Here is a 12,692-nt window from a genome sequence, read left to right on the forward strand (position 1 = left end):
AGCCTCTGGACCACTACGGAATTGATAAGATATGGGCCTAACAGATGATTTGATGTGGAGTCAGGGTTGTGGCAGGAAAAGCACAGAATTCAGAAACTAACCTAAAATCAAGCACTTAGCAAGTGACCAGACAGCTGAGTTTCTACCAGAAGGTAACCACCACTGACTCCCTCCTCAAGGCCTCAGGAAGGCAAAGCCATTGGCAATAGGCATCCATCATCTAACCTAAAATCTGAAGCCCTCCAGTTTTTCAAAAACATGAGCCTGATCACACCATTCTTTTGTGTAAGTTGATTCAGTGGCATCCCAGTAACTTTAGTCTAAGCCCGAACTCTCTTGCATGCCCCTGAGGTCTCGCAGGATGTAAACGACACCAACCGCTCCATTTTATCTCTCCTCCCTCCTACCACTTTCCCACCCACACTTTATATTTCAGCACACCTTAAGTTCTTTCCATTCCTAAAAGTCTAAACTTGCTGTTGACCTAACCCCATATAAATGCTTTTAACCCTCTTCACCCAGCTAACGTTAGCTGGTCTTAGCTTAAACGGCACATCCTCAGGGAACTGCTCTTTGCCAGATGGACGGGTCAAGTCTCCTGCTACAATATGTTACATCATACACTGATCTCATGTTTCTGTAATTACTCATTTAATGTTTTCTCTCTCCCCCAGTCCATTATTTCTATGAAGGGAGCAGCTGCAGCCCCTAGGTCACCACTGTATCCCCAAGGCCCTGCCCGATGACTGCAACATAACAGAAGCAATTAAAACAAAAAACAAAAAACAAAAAAGTAAGGTGGGTATACTGCCCTGCTTAACACAACTGATTCAATGTGAGCACCATATTGTTTAGGCCATCCAGCTATAAGCTGAGAACCTATCCCTTGCACCCAGAAATGTATCTTCAATGCATTCATTATATTTTAAATGAATAACTCCTATAAAATAATAAAAAGCCCCAAACTGCTCAGTGCAGCAATACATGAATACAGGCCACCCTAAATACTATATTCACTTTATTTCTAATTTTTCTACTGGTTTTGATAACAATTTAGAGAAAGAATAAATGAAAACAAGGCACCATTATTGAATCACATCAAGAAATAACTTTATCCAAAGGGAATTCAAATGGAAGATATATTTAACATGAATTCATACATTAGTAACTTACACACTTGTTATCAAGTACAACATCATTAAAGCACAAGATAGTCTCTTGCCAATCATAACCAAACCTCTGGCTTCCCTTATGTGTCACTCCCATGACTATCAACTGTACACAGAAAGAGACTAGAAGAAATTTATTGAAGATGGTTTTCCTGGAAATTTATAAAATGAAAAAGGCAAAATATGTCAAATAAAGCATAAACAGCAATGGGGCCCAGAACTTTTTCTGGAAAGGGTGCCTAAGGCACTACCAAAATGAACAGTTGTAAATTCCTGATCTGACTTTGAAATTTTATGATCTTAAAAATTTCAATTCAAAGCACAAGGTGACATAACCATGCTAATTGGTATATATTATTTTCTCAGTACAGGCATATGTGAGAAATATTACGTTTGCCCAGGGCACTGTCACCCCAATACGTGTTTGTAAGACAGATGATCATATGAGACGGGAAAGTCAACTTGGTTATTTTTTTTAATGCATTTTAAGAACTGGTGACAGTGCAGTGCATGGTGGCACAATAGGGAAAAGGACTATTTTTATACAAAACAATATTAAATCAGTATGTGATGAGGTGAAATGGTGAAATAGTAAGAATTTTACCAAATGATAATTTGGAAACTGTAAATGCTTTTATTCAGAACTGCAAAAAGGCATCAATTATCCTCATTTGCTGGAATCATAGTTCCTATGAATAATAGCATCTACTGATGAACCTGATCAAGAATGAATTTTTAAAAAGCAATTTAAAAATTGGAATGATTCTGGTTAAAACCAGCATATAAAATTATGAAGACCAAATCAGACAGTGGTGACAGAAGTACCAGTATTTGGCTAATGAAAACAATGAATGCTCACGACCAGTGGTTCCCAGGTGCCCAGTGCTGGTGACTCGGGGCTGCCAGCAGCTGGTTAAGGGGAGGGAGGAGGAGGAGGACCAGTGAGAGGGACTCTGGACCCTGCTCCAGCGTAGAGAAGCTCCACTTCTATCTGTTTCATCATACATTGAGGATGTGTGTATATCATTTTTTTTTAAGGCTTCAAAAAAAAAATCCTGAAAACCACAGCAATATATATATGCTGTTTCCAAGCACACAAAGAGAACTGAAATCAGGACATCTGAGACAACAAAGGCTCCAAACTACTGGAAGAATTATCAGTTTTTTTCTCATTTAACTAATGCTAAAATGATTTGTCAACTGAGATATGCCATAGAGTAACAGCCTATTAGTTAGGCACCTTCAAGTTAACAGCACGTATGCAGACGCTAGCTAGCTAAGTGGGAAGGCAGGAACTGCTCGCGTGAGTTAGGCAACCACAAGCACAAGCAGGTCTCCTCTTAGCCTGACCTTGACAACATGCGACTTCTGAGAAGCCAAAGTTCTTCATGGCTGAGAGCTCATCTCCCTTCGACATTTCAGAGAATGAGAGATAGGAGCTGCGATGCAAGTTTCAGTAAGAAGGAAAGGCATGTCAGCAAGGCACCGGGTGCATCCACTTAAGGACATATGATAAACACACAATTTTTAACATTAAATTATTAGAGATGATTGGCCAACATATGAATATGCATAGTACTTGGCACACAGGTCCTTTAATAAAATGTTACTGAATCTATTCTGAAAATGTCTGAATATGTTCTAAAGGGTAAAAAACAGAGAAAAAAAATAATTCTACTCTAAAAAAAAAAAAAGCACGTAAAGTCCACCCTATCCTAATGCAGCAGCAGTGGGAAATTTTTTTTTAAGTTACAACAGGTTTTATGCTGAATACATACATTCTGGACTTAGGAAATAACACATTATTAAAATGCAAAATTTGATTTTGATTAATACATGAGCACTATCATGAGTTTAAAAATCAGACTAAAATGTTACTAAAAAAACGGAGCAAATGTCTAAATGAATCTGTACAAATGTACAAATCAATGTATGAGATCTTAGCAAGGAAAATATAAAAATTGTCTTTTTTTAATAACTAAAGTATTTCATTAGTTAAAAGGGAATGGAAGTCTGAATTTCCTCTTATATGTTTGGTCCTCATAGCTTCCGTGGACAAAGCAGTCCTAACCATTTTAGCAAATTCCAATTAAAATACTCTAATAATGTTGAATCTAGGATAAACTATCATCTATGCAGATACAGAATCCTGAATGTCCCACATAGTAAATGAAAAGGTCGAATCTGACCATGTTTACAGTATTCCACAATAGAAATAAAAGATCCAGAAGGGCAAATAAAAATGGCTTACTTACATGAGGTTCCTTTTACCTACTGATTGTACATTTTAAGAATTGAATATGTACCTTCCCTTCGAATGATTCAGTATTATTTATGAAGTCCTAAGCGAATGCATACTGTTTTGTAAACTGCAATGTCTAAACTGCAGCAATTATGAGGCAAAAGTGAATGAAGTTTTATCCCATGGAAAAGCACTGAATACAGTTATAGGAACAAATTCAATACCATGTAATTTAAGAAGTTCTTGTCATCAGGTATGGACATTGGTTTATAAAACATATATTGCCTAGAACAAAGTACAGCAACCTGTAAATCACATCCTAGCAATTTTCCATTCTTTCTAGGGACATTCAAAAAACAGCATTTTCACAATATGTAAATAAACAACCACAACCACCAAATCAGCTCTTCTCACGCGAGTTTCTAATCCTGATAGTGTCACTGCAAGTCACTAGCAATCACAGCACTGATTGAGCAGAGATTAACTTAGCACTTTCCTCCAAAAAAAGTATAAAAAGAATGCTTTAAATAGATATAATCCGTAGAGAACTAGGTTTACATCATAAATGCTAGGGATGAAAAGCATGTAAAATAACAGATTCATGATTTGGGGTGGGAGAGGAATCCATTGCTCCATACAGCACAAAAGAATTCTGCTCCTGCGGCCATGGCGCCTTTCATTTCTTAGCTGGGTTCTTGGGAGGAAGGAGTTTGTATGTGTTGAAGTAGCCCACCACCTGCTGGGGGATCTCTGCCAAGACACACTGAGCAAGCGCTTCTTTTGGAGCCTTATGAAAAACAAAATCAAAGTGACGTTATTAGTAACCAAATTACTGGCATTTTGATAACAGACTAGGAATACCTCACCAGTCAGTAAGAAACAGTAATTCCCAATTCCTAGACCTGTATCTTGTCTTAGGAATGGTCTATGAAGCATGGAATAAGCTAAGTAACTAATGTTACTTAGGAGTGTTTTATTACCCCCACTAACATTTATCAAGTCCTTTTTTGGTACCAACATTTTGGAATTTGACAATTTTTTTTTGTTCCTTAGCTTTTAAATGTGGGTCTTTCATTTACTTAGTGTTAATTTTTTTAACTTTATATTTTGAAATACAGATTCATAGGAAGTTGCAAAAATAATACAGAGAGTATTCACCCAGTTTCTTCCAAAGGTAATATCTTATATAACTATAGTGTAATATCAAAACCAGGAAACTAGGGGCGCCTGGGTGGCGCAGTCGGTTAAGCGTCCGACTTCAGCCAGGTCATGATCTCGCGGTCCGTGAGTTCGAGCCCCGCGTCGGGCTCTGGGCTGATGGCTCAGAGCCTGGAGCCTGTTTCTGATTCTGTGTCTCCCTCTCTCTCTGCCCCTCCCCCGTTCATGCTCTGTCTCTCTCTGTCCCCAAAATAAAAATAAACGTTGGAAAAAAAAAAAATTAAAAAAAAAAAAAAAAAACAAAAAAAAAACCAGGAAACTAGTAATGGTACATTTCACAGACCTTACTCAGATTTTACCAGTTTTATTTTACATGTGTTCATTTACATGTGTGTTTGCATTATTCTGTGTAATTTTATCATCTGGGTAGATCTGCATAACCATAACCACAATAGAGATACACAATGGTTTTGGGTACCTCAGGGGCTCAGGTCATGATCTCATGGATCGTGAGTTCAAATCCTACATCTGGTGAAATCGAGCCCTGCTTGGGGTGAGCTCCTGTCCGGCTTCGGGTGAATCCCACTTCTCTCCATCTTTCTTTCTCTCTCTCTCTCTCTCTCCCCCCTCCCCCGGTAGTGTTCTCTCTCTCCTTCTCTCTCGCCCCTCGTTCACTTGCACCCTCTCTCTCTAAAAAAAAAAAAAAAAAAAAAGATACACAACAGTTTCATCACCACAAGGATCCCTAACATTACTGCTTTTAATCACCTCCCCCTACACTGACACACTGGCTGGTGGGAATGTAAAAGAGCATAGTTTCTTTCATAATTAAACATGCAGTAATCATACAACCTAGGAACTGCACTTCTGGGTATTTACCCCAGAGAAATAAAAACTCATGTTCACACAAACACCTGTACATGAATGTTTATAGCATGTTGGCATATAATAGACAAAATTTGGAAACAATTAAAGATGTCCTTCAATGAGTGAATGGTTAAATAAACCAGTATACCTATACCATGGAATACACCTCACCGATCAAAATAAACAGAAGCAACAACAATGCAGAATACTATGCTGAGTGAAAAAAAGCCAATCCCAACATTTCTGTAACATTCTTGAAATGACAAAATTATAGAAACGGAGAACAGATTAGTGGTTGCCAGGGGTTAAGGCAGGGTGGAGGTGCAAGGGAAGTGGGTGTGGCTCTAAAAGGGCCACAAGAGGGGTCCCACAGGTGATGGGCCTTGTTTACATCAATGTCTACATCCCAGCTGTGATTCTGTGCTGCAGTTTTACAAGACGTTACCACTGGAGTAAACTGGGTAAAACAGGGTCCTGAGAGATTTTCATCAAGTCAACTTCCAGTTTGACAAATTCATCATATACTTGTACAGAATTTTTCTGTTGTTACATACATAGGTAAAGATAAAATAGATCTTAAAACATCACAGCAACACCACTTATAACAATTTATCATATAGACTGCAAGAAACACACAAGTACACAACTTGAAGCAAAACTGCTGAATCTAATCAGCACTCTTCAAACCAAAAATCCACACATCCTCTAACCCCAGACTCCCACTCAACCACTTGGTTATGGATTGGTGAAGGTCTGTGGTCAAACTCCTTAGTGTATATGAAGAATAAGGAGGAGTGGTACTCACATTCTGGAACTGTCTGAAAGGCACAAACTGGACGATATCTCGGATGGCTACCTCGCCTGATGGGGACCGCAGACTTCCACCGTCACCATCCAGAAACTCCATGGCACTGAAGTCAGCACCTCCCACTCCAACAATGATGATGGACATAGGAAGCTTGGCAGCATTAACTATAGCTTGTCTGGTCTCATCAAGGTCTGTTATCACACCATCAGTAATGATTAAGAGCACAAAATATTGCTGCCAAAAAAGAAAATTATATCCACTGGGCACAGGAGCTCCCAAACAATAAAAGCAACAGTTAAAAACATCTCCAGCTTGATGAGTCTTTCAGTCTCTTTCTTATTCATTTTCCTTTCCAGTCCCTACCTAGGATACCATCTACATAAAATATTCTAAGACTCTCTAATGACAAGGAAATTTATTTATACAAAAACTGCAGTTCATTAAAAATGCAACAGACCACAAAATACAGTTGGTATAAATATACAGAAGCAAGACATCTAAATGTCAGACATTAAACTTTTAGTGAGCATTGGAATAAACACTTTGATGTAACATAAGTATTAAATATGTTAAAGTATCGATCAAGAGAGTAAGTGGCAACTCTGTTTCTAAAAGGTCAAATATGAAAGAAGCAGAATTGTTTATCAAACTAAAGTGCACTTTTTGAAAAATGGATATGGTTTGGGAAGAATCTTTCTCTCAATACTGTCATCTCTGATAAACATTTTTAGAGAATGGTAAAATGTTACATAAAGTTGTTACCCCATCTTTTGGATCATTTAAGTCTAGAATGGAAATAAGTTTTATAACAGAGCAATCACATGCTAAGTGTTCACTCTGCCCCAGGCACTGTGCACTTTATATGAATTATATTATTTCGGGGCGCCTGGGTGGCGCAGTCGGTTAAGCGTCCGACTTCAGCCAGGTCACGATCTCGCGGTCCGTGAGTTCGAGCCCCGCGTCAGGCTCTGGGCTGATGGCTCAGAGCCTGGAGCCTGCTTCTGATTGTGTCTCCCTCTCTCTCTGCCCCTCCCCCGTTCATGCTCTGTCTCTCTCTGTCCCAAAAATAAATAAAAACGTTGAAAAAAAAATGAATTATATTATTTCACTTTTCAGCAGTTGTATGAGGTAGTTATCCCTGCCTTACTTTTGGATATAAAAAACTATGAAACTAAGAGAGATTTAGTATCAAAATCCAACAGATAATGGTTGTCTAATTCAGACCCTTTTAGGACAGTAAGTAATTTTTCATCACTAACTGAAACAGTAAATTTCCTCAAGCCTTAATTTGTTAAGTCTACCTTTGAAAAGGTAGGTATTAGCCATTTCTTTTTAGTAGAACCTATCTAAGAAAATTAATTCAAATGGAATAGAAAAGACTCATGAGTATAAGGGTTATTTTTTTGTTGTCCTGCTTTTAATGATCACTAATTTAAAAATAACAGATGTTACTCCGAAACCAAGGACAGCTATCTTACTATTTCATGCTCTTTGTATCTTGATGGATCTCGGTACCAAAGGCAACTACCAACCCATATTCTCCCTGTCCCCTGGCACTACGATACTTACAGAAGCTGTCTGTTGTTGTGTTGCTGCAGCAGCAAACCTGGCCACATGATTTATGATTGGAGAAAAATTAGTTGGTCCATAGAGTTTTATCTGAGGAAGGCAGGCCCGATATGCCTCTACAATGCCTTGGATTCCTAGGCCAAGAAAAGCAGTATTAAAAATTGTCAAGCACAATTTAATTGTTCATTGTTCACTACACCTGTTAATTTAATTAATATACACGTATAATTATATATATGTATATATATATATATACACACACACTATACTGCTTTAAATAGTTAAAAATTCTATATTCAAGAGTTTCTCTTCAGCCATATATTACAAAATTTCATAGTTATGCTCTATTGCAAAAACCTAAATGCTTCCCTCCTCCAACCAAAGGCATTTATTTTCATCGCAGCCAAATTATTCATTAATCTATAGTAGGACTGTTATATTGCTTAATTTTTGTTGTTTTAGGACTAAGACTCTAATGAAAAAAGAATGAAAAAGGTGCTATATCATACAATTGACGATAAGGCGTAAGTAAAAGTTATTGATTAAAATGGAAAAACTTTTGCATAGATGGCCAAAGATTCTCTGGACTCAGACGGCTATAATCCTAATGTTAATTCTAGTCAAGGGTTTATTCAGTAACTTAAAGATTAAGCATGGTATGATAAACTGTATAGTTCTAAAAACTCATTTCCAGCTTGTGTATTACATTTTGCTGCAGAAATACTAATGTGTTTGTTGATGCAGTACCGCCCAGGCCTGCCGAGATGTTGCATAGTAGAAGACGGGGCAGGGCCATTTGACTAGCTTTGACCACGCATGTAGATGGACATGACATTCATGTCTAAGTAGATATTTTAAGAACCACTGCCTATTTTCACCAGCAATCTTGCTTTTTCCTTCTGCAAAGAGAGCAGAACATCTCAGTCAAGGTTCTGAGTCCCGGAAAGAGAAGAAATAACGAGCAGACTAGCCACATGTAAAGGGATATATAAAGTGAGCAAGAAATAAACTATTTTTATTATAAATTACTGAGAGATTGGTTATTATAACAGCACAACTTAGTGGAATTTGAATGGCATTCCTGGTAAAAACACTCCTGATGAAGTTTTAATGTGACATACATGCCTGTTGAATCTACCCCTAACATTAGAGTGTCAAGGATGCAGGTAAGATACTAGAAATCCTCAAGAAATTCCCCCACTATACTTGTTGAGATCATTAAGGAAATCTGCCTGAAAAATTTTTACATGTAAACTAAAACAGGTGTCTTGCTTTAAACATGTCCAACAGGGGGTGCCTGGGTGGCTCAGTCAGTTAAACCTCCGACGTTGGCTCAGGTCATGATCTCATGGCTCATGAGTTCAAGCTCTGCATTGGGGTCTGTGCTGACAGCTCAGAGCCTGGAGCCTGCTTCAGATTCTGTGTCTCCCTCTCTCTCTGCCCCTCCCCTGCTCGCACTCTCTCTCTCTCCCTCTCTGTCAAAAAAATAATAAATAATTTTTTAAAAGTTCTATTAAAAATGTCCAACAGAACAGAGATCAACAAGGAAAAGAAGTATATACTTGATTTAAAAGCTTCACAAGACCAGTGCTCTCCTCTTAACATTTAAGAGTTCTAATTAGCTCCTATTAGTCACTTTGAAGTTAGGAATAAGTCTCATGAACATCCTTTGAGAAAGTGACTAATTCATATGTACAGGCGATTTTACATGCACAAGGTGAAGCTGTAACTAGTGGTCAGTCAGTTCAGTGCTAACAAAAATAATATTAACATAGGCCAGCAGCAGGATCTTACTGCAATGATACATGCTATAGAAAATTTGAGTCCTCACAGCAATAATATTCTTTTTCATTTTTATCATTTCAGTTTGCTTTTCAATCTGAAGATATATAAGCTGTTAATTAAATTTCTTCACAAATATCCATTGCCTTCAGTTTCTCCACTACAATTAAATTATGCCAAAATCCTTCCTTTGCATTAAAGGAACAAGCAAGACATATTATTTCTGGGCACCTAAGTTCAATGATTAATCAAGAAAAGGGAATTCAACTCCCTTGCTTTAAAATAAGGCGTATTTTTTTTCAGTACAGTATGTCCTCTGTCTAAAACCAAATGGATTATTTTTTTCAGACTATAAACCAAAAATAGAAAAGCTATGCTTGGTGACAGCCCAAAGATGGGCTCATTTTACTCAGAGTAAATGAACTTCTAAAATGAACTTTCACATGATGTAAGTCATCCATATTTATTGGCAAGAAATAAAACCTAATTAACACCAAATTCCAAAAATTGTTCCAATTTCATCATAAGCATGAAACACAGTTCTTGACAAGAATTGCTATTCCCGATTTCAAATGACTAGGGATAAAAAGGTCACAACCAGCCACTGAAAGTACATCAAAGGAACACTGAATTAGTATGGAAAATGTGTCCTAGAAAAAAACAAGAAAACCCTAACACAAACTGTTCCCAACAAAATGTTCATGCTCTTCTGCTCTATGAATATTGTTCATGAAAACTGAAGATAAGGAAAGAACGCCCTCTTCTGTTAGAAATCTAAATATTCTGTAATTGTCAAAAGGACCCTTTGCAGAAAATTAGCTTATTGGCTACAATTTTATGCTTTTTTCCCTACCTCCTTTTCCTCCTACAAACAGTTCAGACTTGTATCATATTGTGGGACATTTGACATTTTAGGTGGATTGTTCACTGGGGTAAAAAGGAGGAAACACTTGGATATGTGAGGTATAAAGAAGAAAATGAAATGAAACAGATGTTGGTTTTCTGCTGTCTATGTAGAGGAGAGCCACTGTGGGAGCTTAATTCTTTGTTCCGTTGGTAGCCCACTCAGATGTAATCTGAGTAACAAGTAATTTGATGCTGGACATGTTTTCCTTGTAGAGAGTGGCTGCTACTCTGAGAAAAGCTTCACAAATCTATATATATTCAATTACTTGTTTTATTAAAGGTTTGTTTTTAAAACCAACCTGTATGTGAAAATAATATGATTACGAGTATTGATCTGTTCACAAGACTGAGAATCTTGTTTTTCTATTGAACCTCTCAAGGTAGAACTTACCCAACAATCATCTTCATAATAGATTTGCACCATTATTATCTTTACCACTTGAACCAACAACCTGGTGTAATTCTTCCGTTTTATACAACAGAATGTTAAATATGTCACGAAAAGAAAACGAGGAAGGGAATTTGAGTAGTATTGAATCACAAGAAAACAACAAGTAACAAACACTAGTGAGGCTTTCTGTGTAAAATCTTCCTGTTAACTTTTTAGCTTACCGTTGCAGTAGGGATTGGACGGATTAAAGTTCATTGGAAATTCATGCGAAACCTGTCAAAAGATGAAAGGACTCATTAGACCCTGTTTTGCTTTTGTTGGAGGGAAATATTTAAATAGGATTTCCTCTCACCTGCCACTGAGGAGGTATCTGAGCTCCAAAACCAAATGCTGGAAACATTTTATCACTAAAAAGAAAATTTGAAAAAACTGAAAGGTAACTTTTTTCTCAAAATAGAAAATTTTATCTTTGCTCATAATAAAACCAATAGAGCTTGTTTTAAAAAAATTCAAAATCTAAGGCAAATACAAAGATTAAACCCATAATAACCACTAGAGAACCAATGTTAATATTTGGCAACAATCACTCTAAGTATTTTTCTGTGTAACAAGGGTGAAAAATGTCTCTGTCTATATATATATTTATAAAACTGGAGTTTATATTCATATTTTATAACATACTCTTTTCTACTTAAATACTGTATATCATTTTGCTGAATAAATATGTAGATAAATCCATAAAGCCCTAAAAAACAAAAGTTCATTCGCTTATAGCAAACTCATTTGGCAGCAAAACCTGACCTCAACTGATATGAGGTTATTTATAGCTTTTATTCATACTACTGAATATGAATATTCATACATTTGGCCACAGAAACATGGTGCAAAGTCACATATAAAATTCTCACATTTCTGTAGCAAAATGTATGAATATTTGGCCCCAGTGGTGTAGGGATAAGGGATTATGGACCTGAATATATAACATCATGTGAATGGATAAATATTCCACTGTATGGATATTCTCCCACAACCAATAAACATCCAATGCTTTGCTCTTATAAAACACTGTAATGAACATACTAATTTTTCTGCTGGGATATTCTTTTTATATTAATTCTTAATTGTTCTTTTTGCGTTTAGGATAGAACCTAAGGTAGACACATTCTACACTTGCAACATGAAAAAGAAGTAAACACCTATTTTGGTAAATGTACGTTATTTGGGGGGTGTCTATTTCAGCAGTTTGTCTATATTCTATACAAAATAGTATGCTAACAGGGGCACCTGGCTGCCTCAGTTGGTGGAGCATGTGACTCTTGATCTCAGGATTGTGAGTTCAAGCCCCATGTTGGGTGTAGAGATTACTTAAAAATCCACCTGGGTGGCTCAGTTGGTTAAGCATCTGACTTCGGCTCAGGTCATGATCCCATGGTTCGTGGGTTCAAGCCCCGTGTCAGGCTCTGTGTTCACAGCTCAGAGCCTGGAGCCTGCTTCAGATTCTCTGTCTCCCTCTCTCTCTGCCCCTCCCCTACTCTTTCTCTCTCTTTCAAAATCAAATAAATATTAAAATAAATCAAATCAAATCTTAAAAAAAAATAGTGTCCTAACATATATAGGTATGATTTTAGAAATACAAATTCAGTTCTTGTCTAGTTTAGCAGCTGTAACAACCCCTTTCCCTAAAATGTCATCTCTATCACATCTCTATATTAAGTTCAAGTACACCCTAGGCTCTATTTCAAGACTTGTTTTGTTCCACTGTCATGTACTAGTTCTGTAATATTAATTAATACACCTTTT

The 12,692-nt window shown here is 37.0% G+C and overlaps 1 protein-coding gene across 3 annotated transcripts in view; it reads right to left on the reverse strand.

Moving 5' to 3' along the window:
- Positions 1–1,085: 1,085 nt before the first annotated feature.
- CPNE3 (copine 3) overlaps positions 1,086–12,692 on the reverse strand; it is a 48,433-nt gene continuing 36,826 nt past the window's right edge. For 2 of the 3 annotated variants that reach the window (XM_040487450.1, XM_040487448.1), the window contains 5 exons: positions 11,245–11,299; positions 11,114–11,165; positions 7,814–7,947; positions 6,242–6,478; positions 1,086–4,198 (listed from right to left, as the gene is read on the reverse strand). In XM_040487450.1, coding sequence (XP_040343384.1) covers positions 4,088–4,198; positions 6,242–6,478; positions 7,814–7,947; positions 11,114–11,165; positions 11,245–11,299 — 589 coding nt within the window. In that variant the 3' untranslated portion in view covers positions 1,086–4,087. The remainder of the gene's footprint in view (positions 4,199–6,241; positions 6,479–7,813; positions 7,948–11,113; positions 11,166–11,244; positions 11,300–12,692) is intronic. The other variant, XM_040487449.1, reaches the window with a different exon arrangement.

The sequence above is a fragment of the Herpailurus yagouaroundi genome, unplaced genomic scaffold (assembly GCF_014898765.1).
Source record: "Herpailurus yagouaroundi ecotype Mexico unplaced genomic scaffold, PumYag 165, whole genome shotgun sequence".
NCBI lineage: Eukaryota > Metazoa > Chordata > Mammalia > Carnivora > Felidae > Herpailurus > Herpailurus yagouaroundi.